Source organism: Bufo bufo, chromosome 3 (genome assembly GCF_905171765.1).
Source record: "Bufo bufo chromosome 3, aBufBuf1.1, whole genome shotgun sequence".
NCBI lineage: Eukaryota > Metazoa > Chordata > Amphibia > Anura > Bufonidae > Bufo > Bufo bufo.
In genome coordinates, this window is record NC_053391.1 from 319,435,024 (window position 1) to 319,451,202 (window position 16,179).

Sequence of the window (16,179 nt, forward strand, 5' to 3'; positions counted from 1 at the left end):
CTGTCAAGTCCTTCTTTTGACCCATTTTGCCAATAATTATGCACACCTAATATAGGGTGTTGATGTCATTAGACCACACCCCTTCTAATTACAGAGATGCACATCACCTAATATGCTTTATTGGTAGTAGGCTTTCGAGCCTATACAGCTTGGAGTAAGACAACATGCATAAAGAGGATGATGTGGTCAAAATACTCATTTGCCTAAAAATTCTGCACGCAGTGTATGGGGTGATCACCACAGTCATTGATCACGCCCCTGTAAGGCTCCATTCAGACGTCCGTATGCGTTTTGCGGATCCGATCCATCTATCAGTGGATCCGTAAAAATCATGCGGACGTCTGAATTGAGCTTTACAGGGGGGTAATCAATGACAGGGGGGTAATCAATGACAGGGGGGTGATCAGGGAGTCTATATGGGGTGATCAGGGGTGATCAGGGGCTAATAAGGGGTTAATAAGTGACGGGAGGGGGGGGTGTAGTGTAGTGTAGTGGTGTTTGGTGCTACTTTACTGAGCTACCTGTGTCCTCTGGTGGTCGATCCAAACAGAGGGGAACACCAGAGGACCAGGTAGCAGGTATATTAGATGCTGTTATCAAAACAGCGTCTAATATACCTGTTAGGGGTTAAAAAAATCACATCTCCAGCCTGCCAGCGAACGATCGCCGCTGGCAGGCTGGAGATCCACTCGCTTACCTTCCGATCCTGTGAGCACGAGCGCCTGTGTGCTGGCGTTCACAGCAAATCTCGCGTCTCGCGAGATGACGCGTAGATGCGTGACTGTGCGCAGGGCTGCCGCCTCCGGAACGCGGTTAAAAGCTTAAAATAGAAATTGCAGCAGGGCTCTATATGTGATGCTTGGAGACTTTTAAATCCCTCCAGACATCATTACACCTTCTTCTCCTCTGCACATGGTTCATATCAAAGGCTCGATTACCTATTTATATCCAAAGAACACCTGCAACTTTGCTCTAAAGCCCAAATAGGCAATATGCTCCTATCCGATCACTCTCCTGTGTTCCTCTCCATCCTAGCCCCCTCCTTGGCACCACGTGCTTTCAGGTGGCGGTTGAATGAACAGCTTCTAGCTCTAGGGAAACTACTTGACCGCTCCCAAAAGTTATTTGAGTTTTTCTCCTTGAACTCTCGACCGGAGACCTCTCCACACATAGTGTGGGATACCCATAAAGCATATATGAGAGGCCAGTTCATATGTATGTGCTCCCAGCTTAAAAAAGAGAGGACAGTCAGGGTGGAGGACCTGCTCTCCAAAATACAACATCTAAAAAATCCCTTCTTGATATCCACCTGACTGAACTTACAGAATTGAGAGTTTCCCTAAGGAACCTCCTGAACGTAACTTCAGCCAAGTACTATCTCCACTCACAATTTAAATACTTCGCTCATGGTGACTAGGCCTCCAAATTTATGATGCAACATATCAAACAGAGAAAATCCCTCAACTATATTCACAGAGTCAAAACCAACGAAGGCAAAGAGGTTTTTGCTACCCCTGACATTGCGCAACAATTCCAAAAATACTACTCCTCGTTATACAACTTAAGAGAAGTTGGTGGTGAACTTCACCCCCCCCCCCTTCCCAAGGAGATAGTAACATCCTTTCTCACCTGTCTTTCACTGCCCACTCTTTCAGTCCCACAAACACAAGCCCTACAAAACCCATTCTCTATGGAGGAACTAATACCCAAAGGTTATAAGCCCTGACCCCGATGGTCTGCCGGCCCTATACTATTGAACATTCCACAAAGCGCTGGGCCCACACCTTCTCTCGTTGTGCAATAGCTCTCTCTCTGGGGTCCCACTATCTGGTGACATGACTAGGGCACACATCACTCTGATCCCTAAGGAAGGGAAAGATGGTTCTCAGTGTGCATACTACCGCCCAATCTCCCTTTTAAACTTCGATCTGAAATTACTAGCTAAGATGCTGGCCACCAGATTATCTAAACTCCTCCCATATCTAATTCACAGAGACCAGGTAGGTTTTGTTCAGGGCAGAGAGGGCAAAGACAACACGACTAGAGTCCTGAATGCCATCTTCCATGCCAAAAAGACAAAGCATCTTCTTGTGCTTATCAGTACTTACGACGAAAAGACTTTCGATAGAGTTAACTGGGACTACATGAGAGAAGTACTGAAAGTGTTTGGCCTCCCTGACCCCTTTATTAGGGCCACCTTCTCCCTTTACACACATGCCTCAGCTTTAATTATAAATTAATCTTTATCCCCTTCCTTCACAATACAAAATGGCACTAGACAGGGCTGCCCACTCTCACCCTTACTTTTTATACTGGTGATGGAATCCCTGCTTCAGGTAATCAGAAGCAAAAGAGAAATTGAAGGACTTCTCCTAGGACAACAGAACCACAAGGTCGCCGCCTTTGCTGACCATCTACTCATTATGACCACTAACCCAATTAAGGCCCTACCACACATCTACAACTGCCTTGATCGATTTAGCCTTCTTTCCGATTTCAAAATTAATATGAACAAATCCCATATACTAAGCATTAACATTCCGGAATCAATTAGGAAAGATCTAATAACCAACTCCCCGTTTAACTGGAATACCCCTCATATTACCTATCTCGGTGTGAAGATCGGCCCTAATCCCACCTCACTCTTCCAACTTAACTACGCCCGCTCCTACACTCCATTGCGGACCAAATGTCTACATTAAATAACTTCAAACTATCCTGGTTTGGCAGAAAAAACATTGTCATATCACTTATAATACCCAAACTGACGTACCTCCAACAGGTTCTGCCAATTCCTATCCCGAGGACTTATTATACCACATTGAGACGGAAGATTAGCCTTTTCATTTGGGCAAGAAAGAGATCGCGCCTAGCCTACTCCGCTCTCAGTAGACCTAAGCATCATGGTGGGATAGCTCTCCCGGATCCTGAGTTTTATGGCAGGGCTAGCCTTCTCACGAGATTGATCTGCTGGCTCAATACTCCAGAGATAAAAATCTTGGGTCTCTATGAACAGACTGATCTGAACTCCCCTTTTTCAAGCCTACTAGTTGGCCCTGACATTACTCAGAACCTGGATAAGCCACCCAACTCAATTATTAAAGCTACTATTTCAGCATGGAATTGGTTACAATCTTCCAATCTTTCTATTTCCCTCCCATGACCCCTAATACAAATCCGAGACATATTATCATTTGCCCCCTCAACCTTATTAAAAAGCTTAACCCAATCCATTTGAAACTCCACAATGGGGGTAATATCACTATATAATGACGAGACCTCGTGCAGGGAGAAAAGATCTCACAACTTTTCCCAGAATGTAAGTTTCCTCCACCCCTGGTATCATTCCTCAGATCATTTATCATTAAAAATGCCCCTACATGTGCGCTTCTACGACCGCTAACATAGTTCGAGGGTCTCATCTCAGATCACGACAGAAGAGTAAAACTGATATCTCATGTATATAAAAAACAAATCACCCCAATACTTATGCCCAATCCGGCATACATTGGTCTCTGGGAGAGAGACTTGGGGGCCTCTATTACCCAAACAAACCTATCACAACTCCTTATCACACCTCATAAGTCGTCAAGATGTGTGCGAACACAGGAGAACGGATATAAAATCCTGACTCGTTGGTACAAGACCTCAGAAATAACGTGCCTTTATAGCTAAGACAATTCGGACTCTTGTTGGAGATTTCTGACCCAGAGGGGAACCCATTTTCACATTTGGTGGACCTGCCCTACCATACAGACCTGGAGTCTGAGATTTTCAGTAGAGCTAACAGTATTTGCAACCTTAATATTAAGATGACACCCCAATTAGCCCTGTTGGGCATCCCCCCTGAGGTCGACTCAGGAAACCCCCCACCTCTCTATCAGTCCCTACTGAGTGCAGCCCGTTTACTAATTCCCCGCTATTGGCTGTCCACTGACCTCCCCCGTATGACCCAATGGATCAGTAAAGTGGACCAACTGTACAGATTCGAGGAAATAGCTGCCTGGGAAGATCATAAGATTAATCAGTTTAAATCCAGCTGGCGAAAATGGGCCATATACAGAAAGTTTGATTGAACTTGAGAATATTCCTACCTCCCAAAAGCAAGCTAAACAAGCTCAACAACTTAGGAGCCTTTGCTTAACGCATCCTAAGTGTTATATCCTTTATGGCCTTTTCAGCTCCTGTCTATGTTAATCCAGGTTATATACAGTTTATATATTGATTGTATATGTATTAGCAATGTACTACTTATTTATTTCTTCATTTATTTTCAATAAAGAAGTTAAATAATCAAAATAAAAAAATACAGGAAGACATTGTAACTTCAATACATGATGTCACAATGACCGCAGCTCTATAAAAACAAAACAAAACCAGGTTTAAGGAGAAACTGATTATTCCAGGAGATGAAGGTGATGGGAGCAGAGGATCCAGGATACTTCCCAATGAGTATCTCTCTTACTGAATGATGGAATACTGGCAAAATGTCCTAGCAAGCAGGAAAACATCTGGAAACCTGTACTAGATATCATAAAAACATGCTAAAGTCTAAGGTAAGCGTTTGTCAGGGGCAAGCACAGGAGGGGCCTCTGGAATGTAGATATTAAAGAGTGCACCTGGGGCTTTGACTGGAACTTTGAAGTTTTGTGACCAATGAGGAACACAGAAATGTGGAGAAAAATCTATTTTCAAACATTCGAAGGCATATACATTATATAACTGGAAACTTGGGTTAGCAAATTGTTATACATTATGGAGGAACATATTTAGTATAACATATAACATGTTTAGTTTAGGTTTGCACTGTATAAGCACATGGCAAACGTCTGCAATCCACACAATACAATTATGTCTACTTCTCAGCTAAGATCAAAATTAGATTTGTATGGATTTGCTGCCTCTGAGTGTTAAAGGGGTTGTCCGGGTTCAGAGCTGAACCCGGACATACCTCCATTTTCACCCAGGCAGCCCCCCTGACTTGAGCATCGTAGCAGTTCATGCTCTGATGTTCTCCTTTGCCCTGCGCTAAATCGCGCAGGGCAAAGGCATTTTCAGGAGTTCCGGTGACGAACCGGACTCTCCATGGGGCTGCCAGGAAGCCCGGTGACGTCACCGGCACTGATGGGCAGGCTTTAGTGCTGACCTAGCCAGTAAAACGGCTAGGGAAACACTAAAGCATGCCCATAAGATCTGGTGACATCACCGAACACACTGACGGGCAGAAGCTTCCACCCGGCAGTGTGTTGTAAACAAAAGAGCCTGTGCCCTGCGCGATCTAGCGCAGGGCAAGGGAGCTCCTCGGAGCATGAGATGCTCCGATGCTAGCATCAGGGGGGCTGCCTGGGTGAAAATATGGGTATGTCTGGGTTCAGCTCTGAACCTGGACAACCCCTTTAATAAGAGTGCCCAGAGCGTCGATGTGCAGGTAAATATTGGTGTATTGGATTGGCATTGGTATAGCCATGGCAGTCGGACCATGGCAATCGATGATGTGTGAAAAAATGACGCTCATGTGCACACACCTATTAAAATGAATAGGGCAGGATTCACTCTAGATGCTATTCATTCACTACACAGAAAACTCGCTCATGTGAAAGAGCCCCTAAAAGGTCATCAGTATCTGTATAAGTAATCAGTATCTGATCAGTGGGGGTCTAACACCCGGGACCCCCGCCGATTAGCTATTTTGAGAAGGCAGCGGTGCTCCTGTGAGCACCACTGCCTTCTCACAGCGACGAACATTGCATAGCGGCTGCGATTGGTATTGCAGCTCAGCCTCATTCACTTGAATGGGGCTGAGCTGCTCCTAGGCCACATGAATGATGAACGTGACGTCACTGGCCTAGGAAAAGCTTAGAGAAGGCCGCTGAACTCATAGGAGCACCACTGCCTTCTCAAGCAGCCAATTGGCAGAGGTCCCAGGTGTTGGACCCCCACCGATCAGATACTGATGACCTATCCTGGGAATACTGCAGGTTATCAGTAAAAATAAATCACGGAAAACCGCTTTAAAGGATTCTATCTCCTAGAGATTGAAAAAAAATAAATCAATAAAGCTATAATACTGTAATTAGTTATTATTATTATATAGAGATATAGAAAAAAATATCTTGACTACCTGAGTTGCTGTAGAACATTCTGAAAGAGTCTGTGTGGTGATGTCCAAAAAACTGTCCCTGTATCACTTTGTGGTGCTTCTGGATAATCTCTACATAACGTTTGTTGAAGTTTTCCCTGAACCAAGGCTTCCCACGTTTCTTCTCAAAATATCCTGGAGGCACATGTCCCACAATATAAACCTGCAAAGTGTTAATTATTTCAAGTGAATATAAGTCACATACTCTACAGAAAAAGTGCTGCTGAGCTACAGTCATGGTCAAACATTTTGAGACTGACACAAATTTTAGTTTTCACAAAGTTTGCCGCTTCATGTTTTTTGATTTTTTTTTTGCCAGATTTTTAAAAAAAATATTTTTTATTGATTTTAATATACTAAACATACAATGAGGTATAATCAGGATTATTTTGCATACAGCTTGACCTAGTCCAATGATTGTACATCATCTGGTATGATACAGCATTATAAAAAGTACAATACAGAACTTTAAACAATTATCCTTTACCCCCCTCCCACCCACCCACTCCCTACCCTCACCCCCCTCTCCCCTATCTGGATGTACACCAACCCTCCCCTTCAATTTCAGCCAAATCAAATTGAAAAGTATACTTAAACTACTTTCAGATTCCCTAATTTCCTTTTCAGATCCGATAGCAAATACCACTCTGTATATTGAAAGTTTTGCATGCGTTTTTGAATCTCTTCCTTGGACAAGTGTTTGCCGATATAAGTTTTCCACTTGTCAAGGAAGCATGCTGATCTATATTTTTTTTGTTTTTTCGCCTCCAGCTGATCCATTAATAAAAAGTATCTAATTTGCACCTGAATGTCTGCATCCGAGGGTGTGTGTGGGGCTAACCAAGTGCACATCAAACACCAAAGTGCTACTAATAAAACCCCATCTACTAAAGTAGGCCCTTTCATTGTCTCCGGATAGCCATGAAATAATACCACTAGTGGGTCACATGGTAATTTTATCTGCTAGGTTGTTTTAATCCAAGATAAGATCTTTTCCCAATAGGCCTGAATCAGTGGGCAACCCCAAATGCAGTGATCTAAACCTGCCTTTGGCTGATTACAGTTAGGGCAAACTTTTATCTTCATTGGATGTATAGCTGAAGCTGAGAAAAGCATAAATTGCCCTATGCATTAACTTAAAGTGTGTTTCTCTCCATCTTTCACATGATACTGCTCTCCTCACTTTTGCCCATCCTGTCATCAATTTGTCTCTCCGGTCTACAGATCCTAACAATGATTTCCAACCCTGAAATAATTGTGGAGTAAGCTTATTTTCTATTTCTCTCAGAGTTATATATATATATATATATATATCAGAAAGTGGAAGTTTATGTTCCATTTGTTTTAGAAGATCAAAACGATTAGAAACATATTCCTGTTGTACATTTCTCAATCTTGATTTACAAAATGCCATAGTATTGCATAGCCTGCCCTGTAGGCATACCATGCATATCATGTAACTCCTGTAAAGACATATATCTAGGTTCTTTATCATGTAATATATGTTTTAAGGAATATATACCCATTGATCTCCATGTTCTGAAAAGCTTGTTGGTCTTCCCCATAGCAAATTCTGGGTGATTCCATAGAGGCATATGTTTGGATGCTAAAAATGACAAACCGAACATCTCCCTCACCTCTTTCCACGCTACTACTATGTCTCTGATCACCACCGATGCTTTTATGTCAGAATGTAAAGATGCTAGTTTGGAATGTAAAAGGGCTCCCAGATCCCATCCTTTGGCTAATTCTTTTTCCCCAAAAAATATTTGAGTAATGTGATGTCTGATCTAGCCAATCCCTACAATGGTGAAAAAGGCTCGCCAAATTATATCTCTGTATGTACGGGAATTGGACTCCTCCTCTATCTAATGAGGCCGATAATGTCTTCAGGGCTATTCTCGGTCTTTTCTCTGACCATATAAAACCTGTTTAGGGACTTAAAGGATAACTGTCACATTTAGACCCTAATTTCAATTTTCATATATGTAGTTACTAATAACATGATATTCCAGAATCAGTTACTATTAGACTGACTTACCCCATATTTAATAAGATTCAGCCCTTAGCAAACAGTCTGCATAAAACTGCAATTTCACTATTCAGTTAAGATGGGCGCCACTGCCCTCACCCTGAGGCTAATCCCGCCTGCCCTCACTAGCCAGTAACAATAGCCCCCCAAAAGTGTCAGTAACCAGAGCTCTCCCCCCTAAAGGGTTAATCTCCTGCAGCACAAAGGGGTCCTCTTACCACATGTTGCTTTCATTTATACACTGAGCAGATGGCAGATCTCCCTTCCCTGTTGTGCGCTGCTCCAACTCTGCATCCTCCAGCTCTGCTGAGCGAGGGAGCGTCTGCCAAGCGCAGGGACAGGGAGAAGTGCACACAGCCCAGGCACTGTTATCAGCTGCTGGGGAGGACATGGCTTTAATCATTTACTTACAGTCCCTGGCTGTCAGTAATCTGACCTTGCACGCAGCATCCTCCGTCCTTCTATGAAGGACGGACCATGCCTAGCAACTCTATTTTAAGCACAGGTAAAAGTAGGCAGTACAGGGAACAAAAATGTGGAATTAAGGGGTAATTGAATACACAGTGAAAAGTTGAAATAGGGCCACCAAAGTGATATTAATCACCACAATCCAATACTCCAAAAAAAATTAAAATTACAGTTATCCTTTAATGTCTTTATGTCTGAGCAAAATAGGTATGGTTTGCATCGGTTAAAGTAATTTTGGAAAGCTGATCATTTTTATCAAATTACACTTGCCCAATAAAGATAGTGGCAATCTTTGCCATCGGATCAGTTCTTGCTTTATCTGGTGTATCAGTGGGGTATAATTAAGGGAGTATAGGGAATTAGGCGTACGACCTATCCTGATCCCCAAATAAGTGATATGGGTTTTGACTAGTGAGACTGGGCAACCCTGTAGATTGGTCTCTTGCCCATGACTTTCTGGTCCTATATATATATATATATAACAACTGACATTTTCCTGGGTTGACTCTGAATCCCCCAAAATTCTCCAAATTCCCTTAATGCTTCAAAGATCTTGTTTATGTCCCTAGATGGATTGGCTAAACACATAATTATGTCGTCTGCAAAAATAGATAAGCGAACTTCTAGTGAACCTATGCGTATCCCCTCAAATATATCTGATGTTTCCAGGTATATGGCTAATGGTTCAATCGCGAGACTAAAAAGTAAAGGGGATAAAGGGTAATCCTGACTTTTGCCTTTTAGTAGCGGAAAAGGCTTTGACAAGAATCCTGGTAAAGCTATTTGTGCCTGAGGAGAATTATATAAAGCCCCCAGATACGTCCTAAAGGTTCCTGTAATATGCATTCTGTCTAATACATCTCCCAACCAACTCCATCCTACGTTATCAAAAGCCTTTTCAGCATCAATGGTCAGGAGGGCCAGAAACTCCTGACCTGCTTTCAGCTTGTTTGCATGATCCAGTACAGCAAGAACTCTGCGCATATTGAAAACTGCTGATCTTCCTTTCACAAATCCCACCTGAGGGTACTTTCACACTTGCGGCAGAGGATTCCGGCAGGCAGTTCCGTCTGTTTTTTGCAGTCTGAGCATGCGCAGACCTCAATGCCGGATCCGTTTTACCTGAACACTCGGGGCCGGATACGGCATAAATGCATTTCAATGGGAAAAAATGCCGGATCCGGCATTCCGGCAAGTGTTCCGGAATTTTGGATGGAGATAAAACCGCAGCATGCTGCGGTATTATCTCCGCCCTGAAAAGTCAAAAAGACTGAAGACATCCTGATGCATCCTGAATGGATTGCTCTCCATTCAGAATGCATTAGGATAAAACTTATCAGTTCGTTTCCGGTATTGAGCCCCTAGGACGAAACTTAATGCCGGTTAAGAATAACGCTAGCGTGAAAGTATCCTGAGAAGGCCCAATTAAAGTGGGTAATATGTCTGCTAATCTATCTGCCATTATTTTGGAAATGATTTTCAGATCTACATTGATAAAGGGATATTGTACGATAGGAAGCTGGTTGAAGAGGATCTTTCCCAGGTTTCTGCAAGAGTTTAATATATGCCATGTCATTTGCTTTAGATATAGCTTGGCCTTTTAGGACTTTGTTATACCCATCAGTTAATAAATGAGATATATCTTCCCTTAGTATTTTATAAAATTATCCTGTATAACCGTCAGGTCCTGGAGCCTTCCCAGATTTCAATGCTCGGATAGTTAGAGAAACCTCCTCAACTGTGATAACTTTATTGAGCTCCGCCAACTGACTAGCTTGTATCTTTGGGAGAGAGACCCGATCTAAAAATGTTATTGGGGAGTTCTGAGCCAGAGGATCTCTGACATAGAGAGTTTGGTAAAAGGTTCTAAAAATATCCAGAACTTTTTCAGGCTTGGGATCCTTTAGGGTTGGCAAATGGGTTGGTGCCCTCGGCCCTTTAGAAAGTCTCACCAGTAACCTACCGGATTTGTTCCCAAATTTAAACAGATTAGATTCTTTTTGAAATCCATACATATCTTCCCAATGTGAATACCACAACTCAAAATCCTTTCTAGCCAATACCCACTCTTGCTTGTTTTTGACCGTAGGGTAAGTCAAGAAAGCTGTATAGGCTTTCCAGAGCTTTTGTCATGCCCTGCTCAGACGATGTGCGGAGGTCTGTCAGATTAGCTGCACGTGTCTAATCATTTGTTTTGTTTTGGAGTCGTGCTAGATCCGCCTCCCTTCAGGTGCTCTGGGTGGGGTCATTGGCTTAAATTACTTTCACTCCCAGGGTGCCGTGCGGGTTATAGCTTTAGTCAGTCTGTGGAAGTAAGGAGTGAAGGATTGGCTTTTCCGGCTCAGATAAGATAAGTTGGTTTCTTATTTCTTTGATTTGCTGTCTAGGCTTTTGTGTGTCGTCTGTCCCCTCCTGGTTCTGAGGGCGCAGGCTGTCCCTTTTTCCCCTTTCACCATCTCAGGGATTCTAGGGTATTCTCAGCCCAGGCACGAGGACACATTATTCCTACCCTCAAGGTCTGAATGTGGGCAAAGCAGAATAGGGAGAGCAGTTAGGGATTAGCTAGGAGGTGACCTTATCCCCAGCTTCTCGCCAAGAAAACTTGTTTTGGGATTTATGTATCTTATATCCTGTCCGCTGTGACAGCTTTTCTGTGACCTCATCTAACATTACTCTAGTTTAGGCTTTCAGGGAGTGAACATAGGAAATCACCCTTCCCCGCAATACTACTTTTGCCGTTTCACAGAGGAGAGGAGTATCTGCGTGTTGCGCATTATTAGTTATAAACTCCTGGTACCAACCTCTCAGCAATTCCACAAAGTTATCATTTCCAGATAAGAAGGAGGGAAAACGCCATATATAGTCTGTCCCTTTTTGAATCTGTTCCCTTATGTCTAACTGTACTGGAGCATGGTCATAAATAGCCATATCTAATATTTTAGAGTGGTGTACTCTGGGTTGTAAAGATGAGGAAATATGATCAATCCTAGACCAGGAATCATTTGGGTTAGAGTAAAATGTAAACTCTCTGTCCTCAGGGTTGACCAGTCGCCATGGATCAACAAGGTTACTGTCCTTGAATAAATGTGGCCAGGACAGAGTCTCTTGTTCCCTGTGAAACACTCCCCCCTACCTGTGCTCTTCTATCTTCTTCTCTATCCACTACCGCATTCATGTCCCCTTCCACTATGCGATGTAAGGCAGGGTCCACTCCCAATAGAGAACTGAGATCATTGAAGAAAAATGTGTTCTTCCCATTTGGACCATAAACATTTACTAGACACAATTCACCTGCCGGGGACCTTATGTGTACTTTCTGCCATCTGCCTTCATTGTCTATCTCATGTTTGAGCATTGTATAGTTTAGACCTTTATTAAAGAGTATTAATGTGCCAACTTTCCTTGCCAGCAACAGGGACCCCAGTACCTTTCCGACCCAAATCTTCTCCATGCGGAAAAAGTCCCCCCCTTTCTTGTAACATGGCGATGTCTGGTTTAAAGCTGTGTAGATATTTAAGATCCATGTTGCGTTTAGCAGGAGAACGCAGTCATTTAACATTCCATGAGATGATCCGCATTAAGGGACGACCGCATGGAGAAGCTGCGGGGAGGACTGATCAGCATACATCCAGACAGTAAAGTTACCTCTTACCCAAATAGTCAAATAACATTTGAAAAAAAAAACTGTTCAAAAAATAAACTCAATGAAGAATGAAGGTTTTCCTCCCTCTTCCAACCTCCATTTATCTCCAAACCAACTTCACTTTTTCCCCACTTGTGGGCGTTGTTGTACATATCGAAAACAGTGGGCTAAATCTACCCTTCTCTTCTTTTCCCCTGTTCCCTGACCTAAGTAATATATATCAACTGGTCTAACAAAATGCATATAAAGTTAACCTTTTTAAGTATAACCGCTGAAAAAATAAAACCTAAAGAATACTGTGCACACAGCATATGTCTCATGCATAGGATATATATTTTTTTATATTACTATTACTTCACCCTTTACTAGGGCTTTTTCGTGAATTTTTATATGTATATATATATAGATCGGGTGTCCAATCAGTCAGGCCACCTGGAGATCCCTGTCGCACGTTGTTTTAATGGGTTCTTCTGCTGTTCAAGGTGCCTCTTTGTAGCCTGGGATCGGTTATCCATCTTTCCTTTGGGTAAGCTTTCCCAAATTGTCGCTGACTTTCTCCAAGGGTATCTGCAATTCTGTCGCAGCATCTTCCGGAGTCAAGTAAGTTCTCGTCGAACCATCAGCCTTGTAGATTTTGAGTTCAACTGGGTACATTAAAGCAAAGCGAGAGTGTCTTTGATAGAGTTCTGAACATATTCCACCCTCTTCTTGAAAGAGCGCAAGATGGCCGTTTTATCTTGGAAATCCAAGTATTTGACTATGACTTGTCTGGGTCTGCGCCTTTGCTCTACATTAGTGTCAGTGGCTTGTTCTTTGGATCGAGTATCAGGGCCAAGCCAATGAGCTTGCTCCACTTTGCAGATGTTTGTTATTCCCAGTAGCTCGGGTATTTCCCGCACACAGATTGCATGCAGGTCTCTTGTAGGGATTAACTCAGAGAGACCCACAATGCTCAAATTGTTTCTCCGGGATCTATTTTCAAGATCCTTGTAGAGGAAAGTAGTATAAAATATATATATAGGCGCTGAATGGCCAAGTGGGATATGTATATATATGTAGAGGGAAGTGTATTAAATATTCCCTAGATTTAATTCCCTATCAACTCTTATCAACAGTTCATCCCCCATGTTTAGAGAAAAACATGTGTTGAAAGCCTGTAGGATAAGAGCTGATCAATATCTAGTCCTCTTTTGTTCAGGCCCCAAACAGTAGGATGGGCCCTTTTGCTGGTCACCTCAGGACAAAGCGATTACAGACTCTCTGGCATCGTTTGTCAGGGGGCTTTCTAACCAGAGACATCATAAACCTGTTTCCACACCTCTGCCCCATGGCCAAACTCCTTCCCCCCTACTTATGATATAGTCCAGAATTTGGGACTAGGGGGGAGGGCTGTTGGGATTCTAGCACAAAGAGAGGCACACATGGTAGAGTGGACTTCAGTGGAATGCATGCAGCACCATGGACTAGGGAGAACCATCCCCAGGAAAATAGGCAAACGAGGATCTCTCCTGGGATGAGCAGTAACTCCCTAGAGATGAGCACTGGATGAGTATCATTAACCCCTGAACCCATAACCTTGAATATACCTGTATTAACCCATTCACTGCTGCCTTTCCTCCCTGTACCTCTGCAGCAGTCCCTGTACCCCTGCAGACCCCTTGTAATCCCCATAGGGACAGCGTGTATAGAGCCAGGAGGATGGAAGTTGCTGCTAAACATATGTGTGCATGTACGTGTATTATTTAGGTAGATTTGGGGAGGAATTGTGTATTGTGTTTAGAGTAGTTAGGTGTATTGTTGTTATTGTAGTACTATTACTGTACTGTATATATACAGTCAGGTCCATAAATTTTGGGACATCAACACAATTCTAACATTTTTGGCTCTATACAGCACCACAATGGATTTGAAATAAAACTAACAAAATGTGCTTTAACTGCAGACTGTCAGCTTTAATTTGAGGGTATTTACATCCAAATCAGGTGAATGGTGTAGGAATTACAGTTTGCATATGTGCCTCCCACTTGTTAAGGGACCAAAAGTAATGGGACAATTGGCTTCTCAGCTGTTCCATGGCCAGTTGTGTGATATTGCCTCATTATCCCAATTACAATGAGCAGATAAAAGGTCCAGAGTTCATTTCAAGTGTGCTATTTGCATTTGGAATCTGTTGCTGTCAACTCTCAAGATGAGATCCAAAGAGCTGTCACTATCAGTGAAGCAAGCCATCATTAGGCTGAAAACACAAAACAAACCCATCAGAGATATAACAAAAACATTAGGCATGGCCAAAACAACTGTTTGGAGCATTCTTAAAAAGAAGGAACACACCGGTGAGCTCAGCAACATCAAAAGACCCGGAAGACCACGGAAAACAACTGTGGTGGATGACCGAACAATTCTTTCCCTGGTGAAGAAAAAACCCTTCACAACAGTTGGCCAGATCAAGAACACTCTCCAGGAGGTAGGTGTATGTGTGTCAAAGTCAACAATCAAGAGAAGACTTCACCAGAGTGAATACAGAGGGTTCACCACAAGATGTAAACCATTGGTGAGCCTCAAAAACAGGAAGGCCAGATTAGAGTTTGCCAAACGACTTCTAATAAAGCCTTCACAGTTCTGGAACAGCATCCTATGGACAGATGAGACCAAGATCAACTTGTACCAAAGTGATGGGAAGAGAAGAGTATGGAGAAGGAAAGGAACTGCTCATGATCCTAAGCATACCACCTCATCAGTGAAGCATGGTGGTGGTAGTGTCATGGTGTGGGCATGTATGGCTGCCAATGGAACTGGTTCTCTTGTATTTATTGATGATGTGACTGCTGACAAAAGCAGCAGGATGAATTCTGAAGTGTTTCAGGCAATATTATCTGCTCATATTCAGCCAAATGCTTCAGAACTCATTGGACGGCGCTTCACAGTCCAGATGGACAATGACCCAAAGCATACTGCAAAAGCAACCAAAGATTTTTTTAAGGGAAAAAAGTGGAATGTTATGTCAATCACCTGACCTGAATCCGATTGAGCATGCATTTCACTTGCTGTAGACAAAACTGAAGGGAAAATGCCCCAAGAACAAGCAGGAACTAAAGACAGTTGCAGTAGAGGCCTGGCAGAGCATCACCAGGGATGAAACCCAGTGTCTGGTGATGTCTATGCGTTCCAGACTTCAGGCTGTAATTGACTGCAAAGGATTTGCAACCAAGTATTAAAAAGTGAAAGTTTGATTTATGATTATTATTATGTCCCATTACTTTTGGTCCCTTACCAAGTGGGAGGCACATATGCAAACTGTTGTAATTCCTACACCGTCCACCTGATTTGGATGTAAATACCCTCAAATTAAAGCTGACAGTCTGCAGTTAAAGCACATCGTGTTAGTTTCATTTTAAATCCATTGTGGTGGTGTATAGAGCCAAAAATGTTAGAATTGTGACAATGTTCCAATATTTATGGACCTGACTGTATATAGCGTAATAGTTTACTGTAAACTTGTATTTGTTTTAATAAATACTTTATTGTTCAACATACATTGTATAGTAATTTATTGTAGTAGTCGCCGCCGTTGTATATCGTAGTAGTAATTCGCACGTAGTTCAGTGTAGAGTGAAGTAAAAGAGGTAATTATTATTGATAGCATAAATAGGCAGTCATCAATAGACGACTCACGCCTATTTATGAATATTAATTATTGAGATTAACACAAAATATCAATAATATATATTTCCTTTAACAATCCTCAACTCGGTCCCAGAGCTTTTTATTTTCATGGATAAGACTACGAATCTGTGAAACACATTCATCTGAGTTAAGTTCTAGTGTTTGTATACGTGTTTTGGCCTCTTCAATGCATGCTCCATGCTGCTGTATGTCCTCATGAATCTGTTGCATAGA

The 16,179-nt window shown here is 42.5% G+C and overlaps 1 protein-coding gene across 2 annotated transcripts in view; it reads right to left on the reverse strand.

Moving 5' to 3' along the window:
* The window catches only part of SMPDL3B (sphingomyelin phosphodiesterase acid like 3B), a 123,227-nt gene that overhangs the window by 55,024 nt on the left and 52,024 nt on the right, over positions 1-16,179 (reverse strand). For both annotated transcript variants that reach the window (XM_040424333.1, XM_040424334.1), the window contains exon 7: positions 6,122-6,302. In XM_040424333.1, the coding sequence (XP_040280267.1) occupies positions 6,122-6,302 (181 nt within the window). The remainder of the gene's footprint in view (positions 1-6,121; positions 6,303-16,179) is intronic.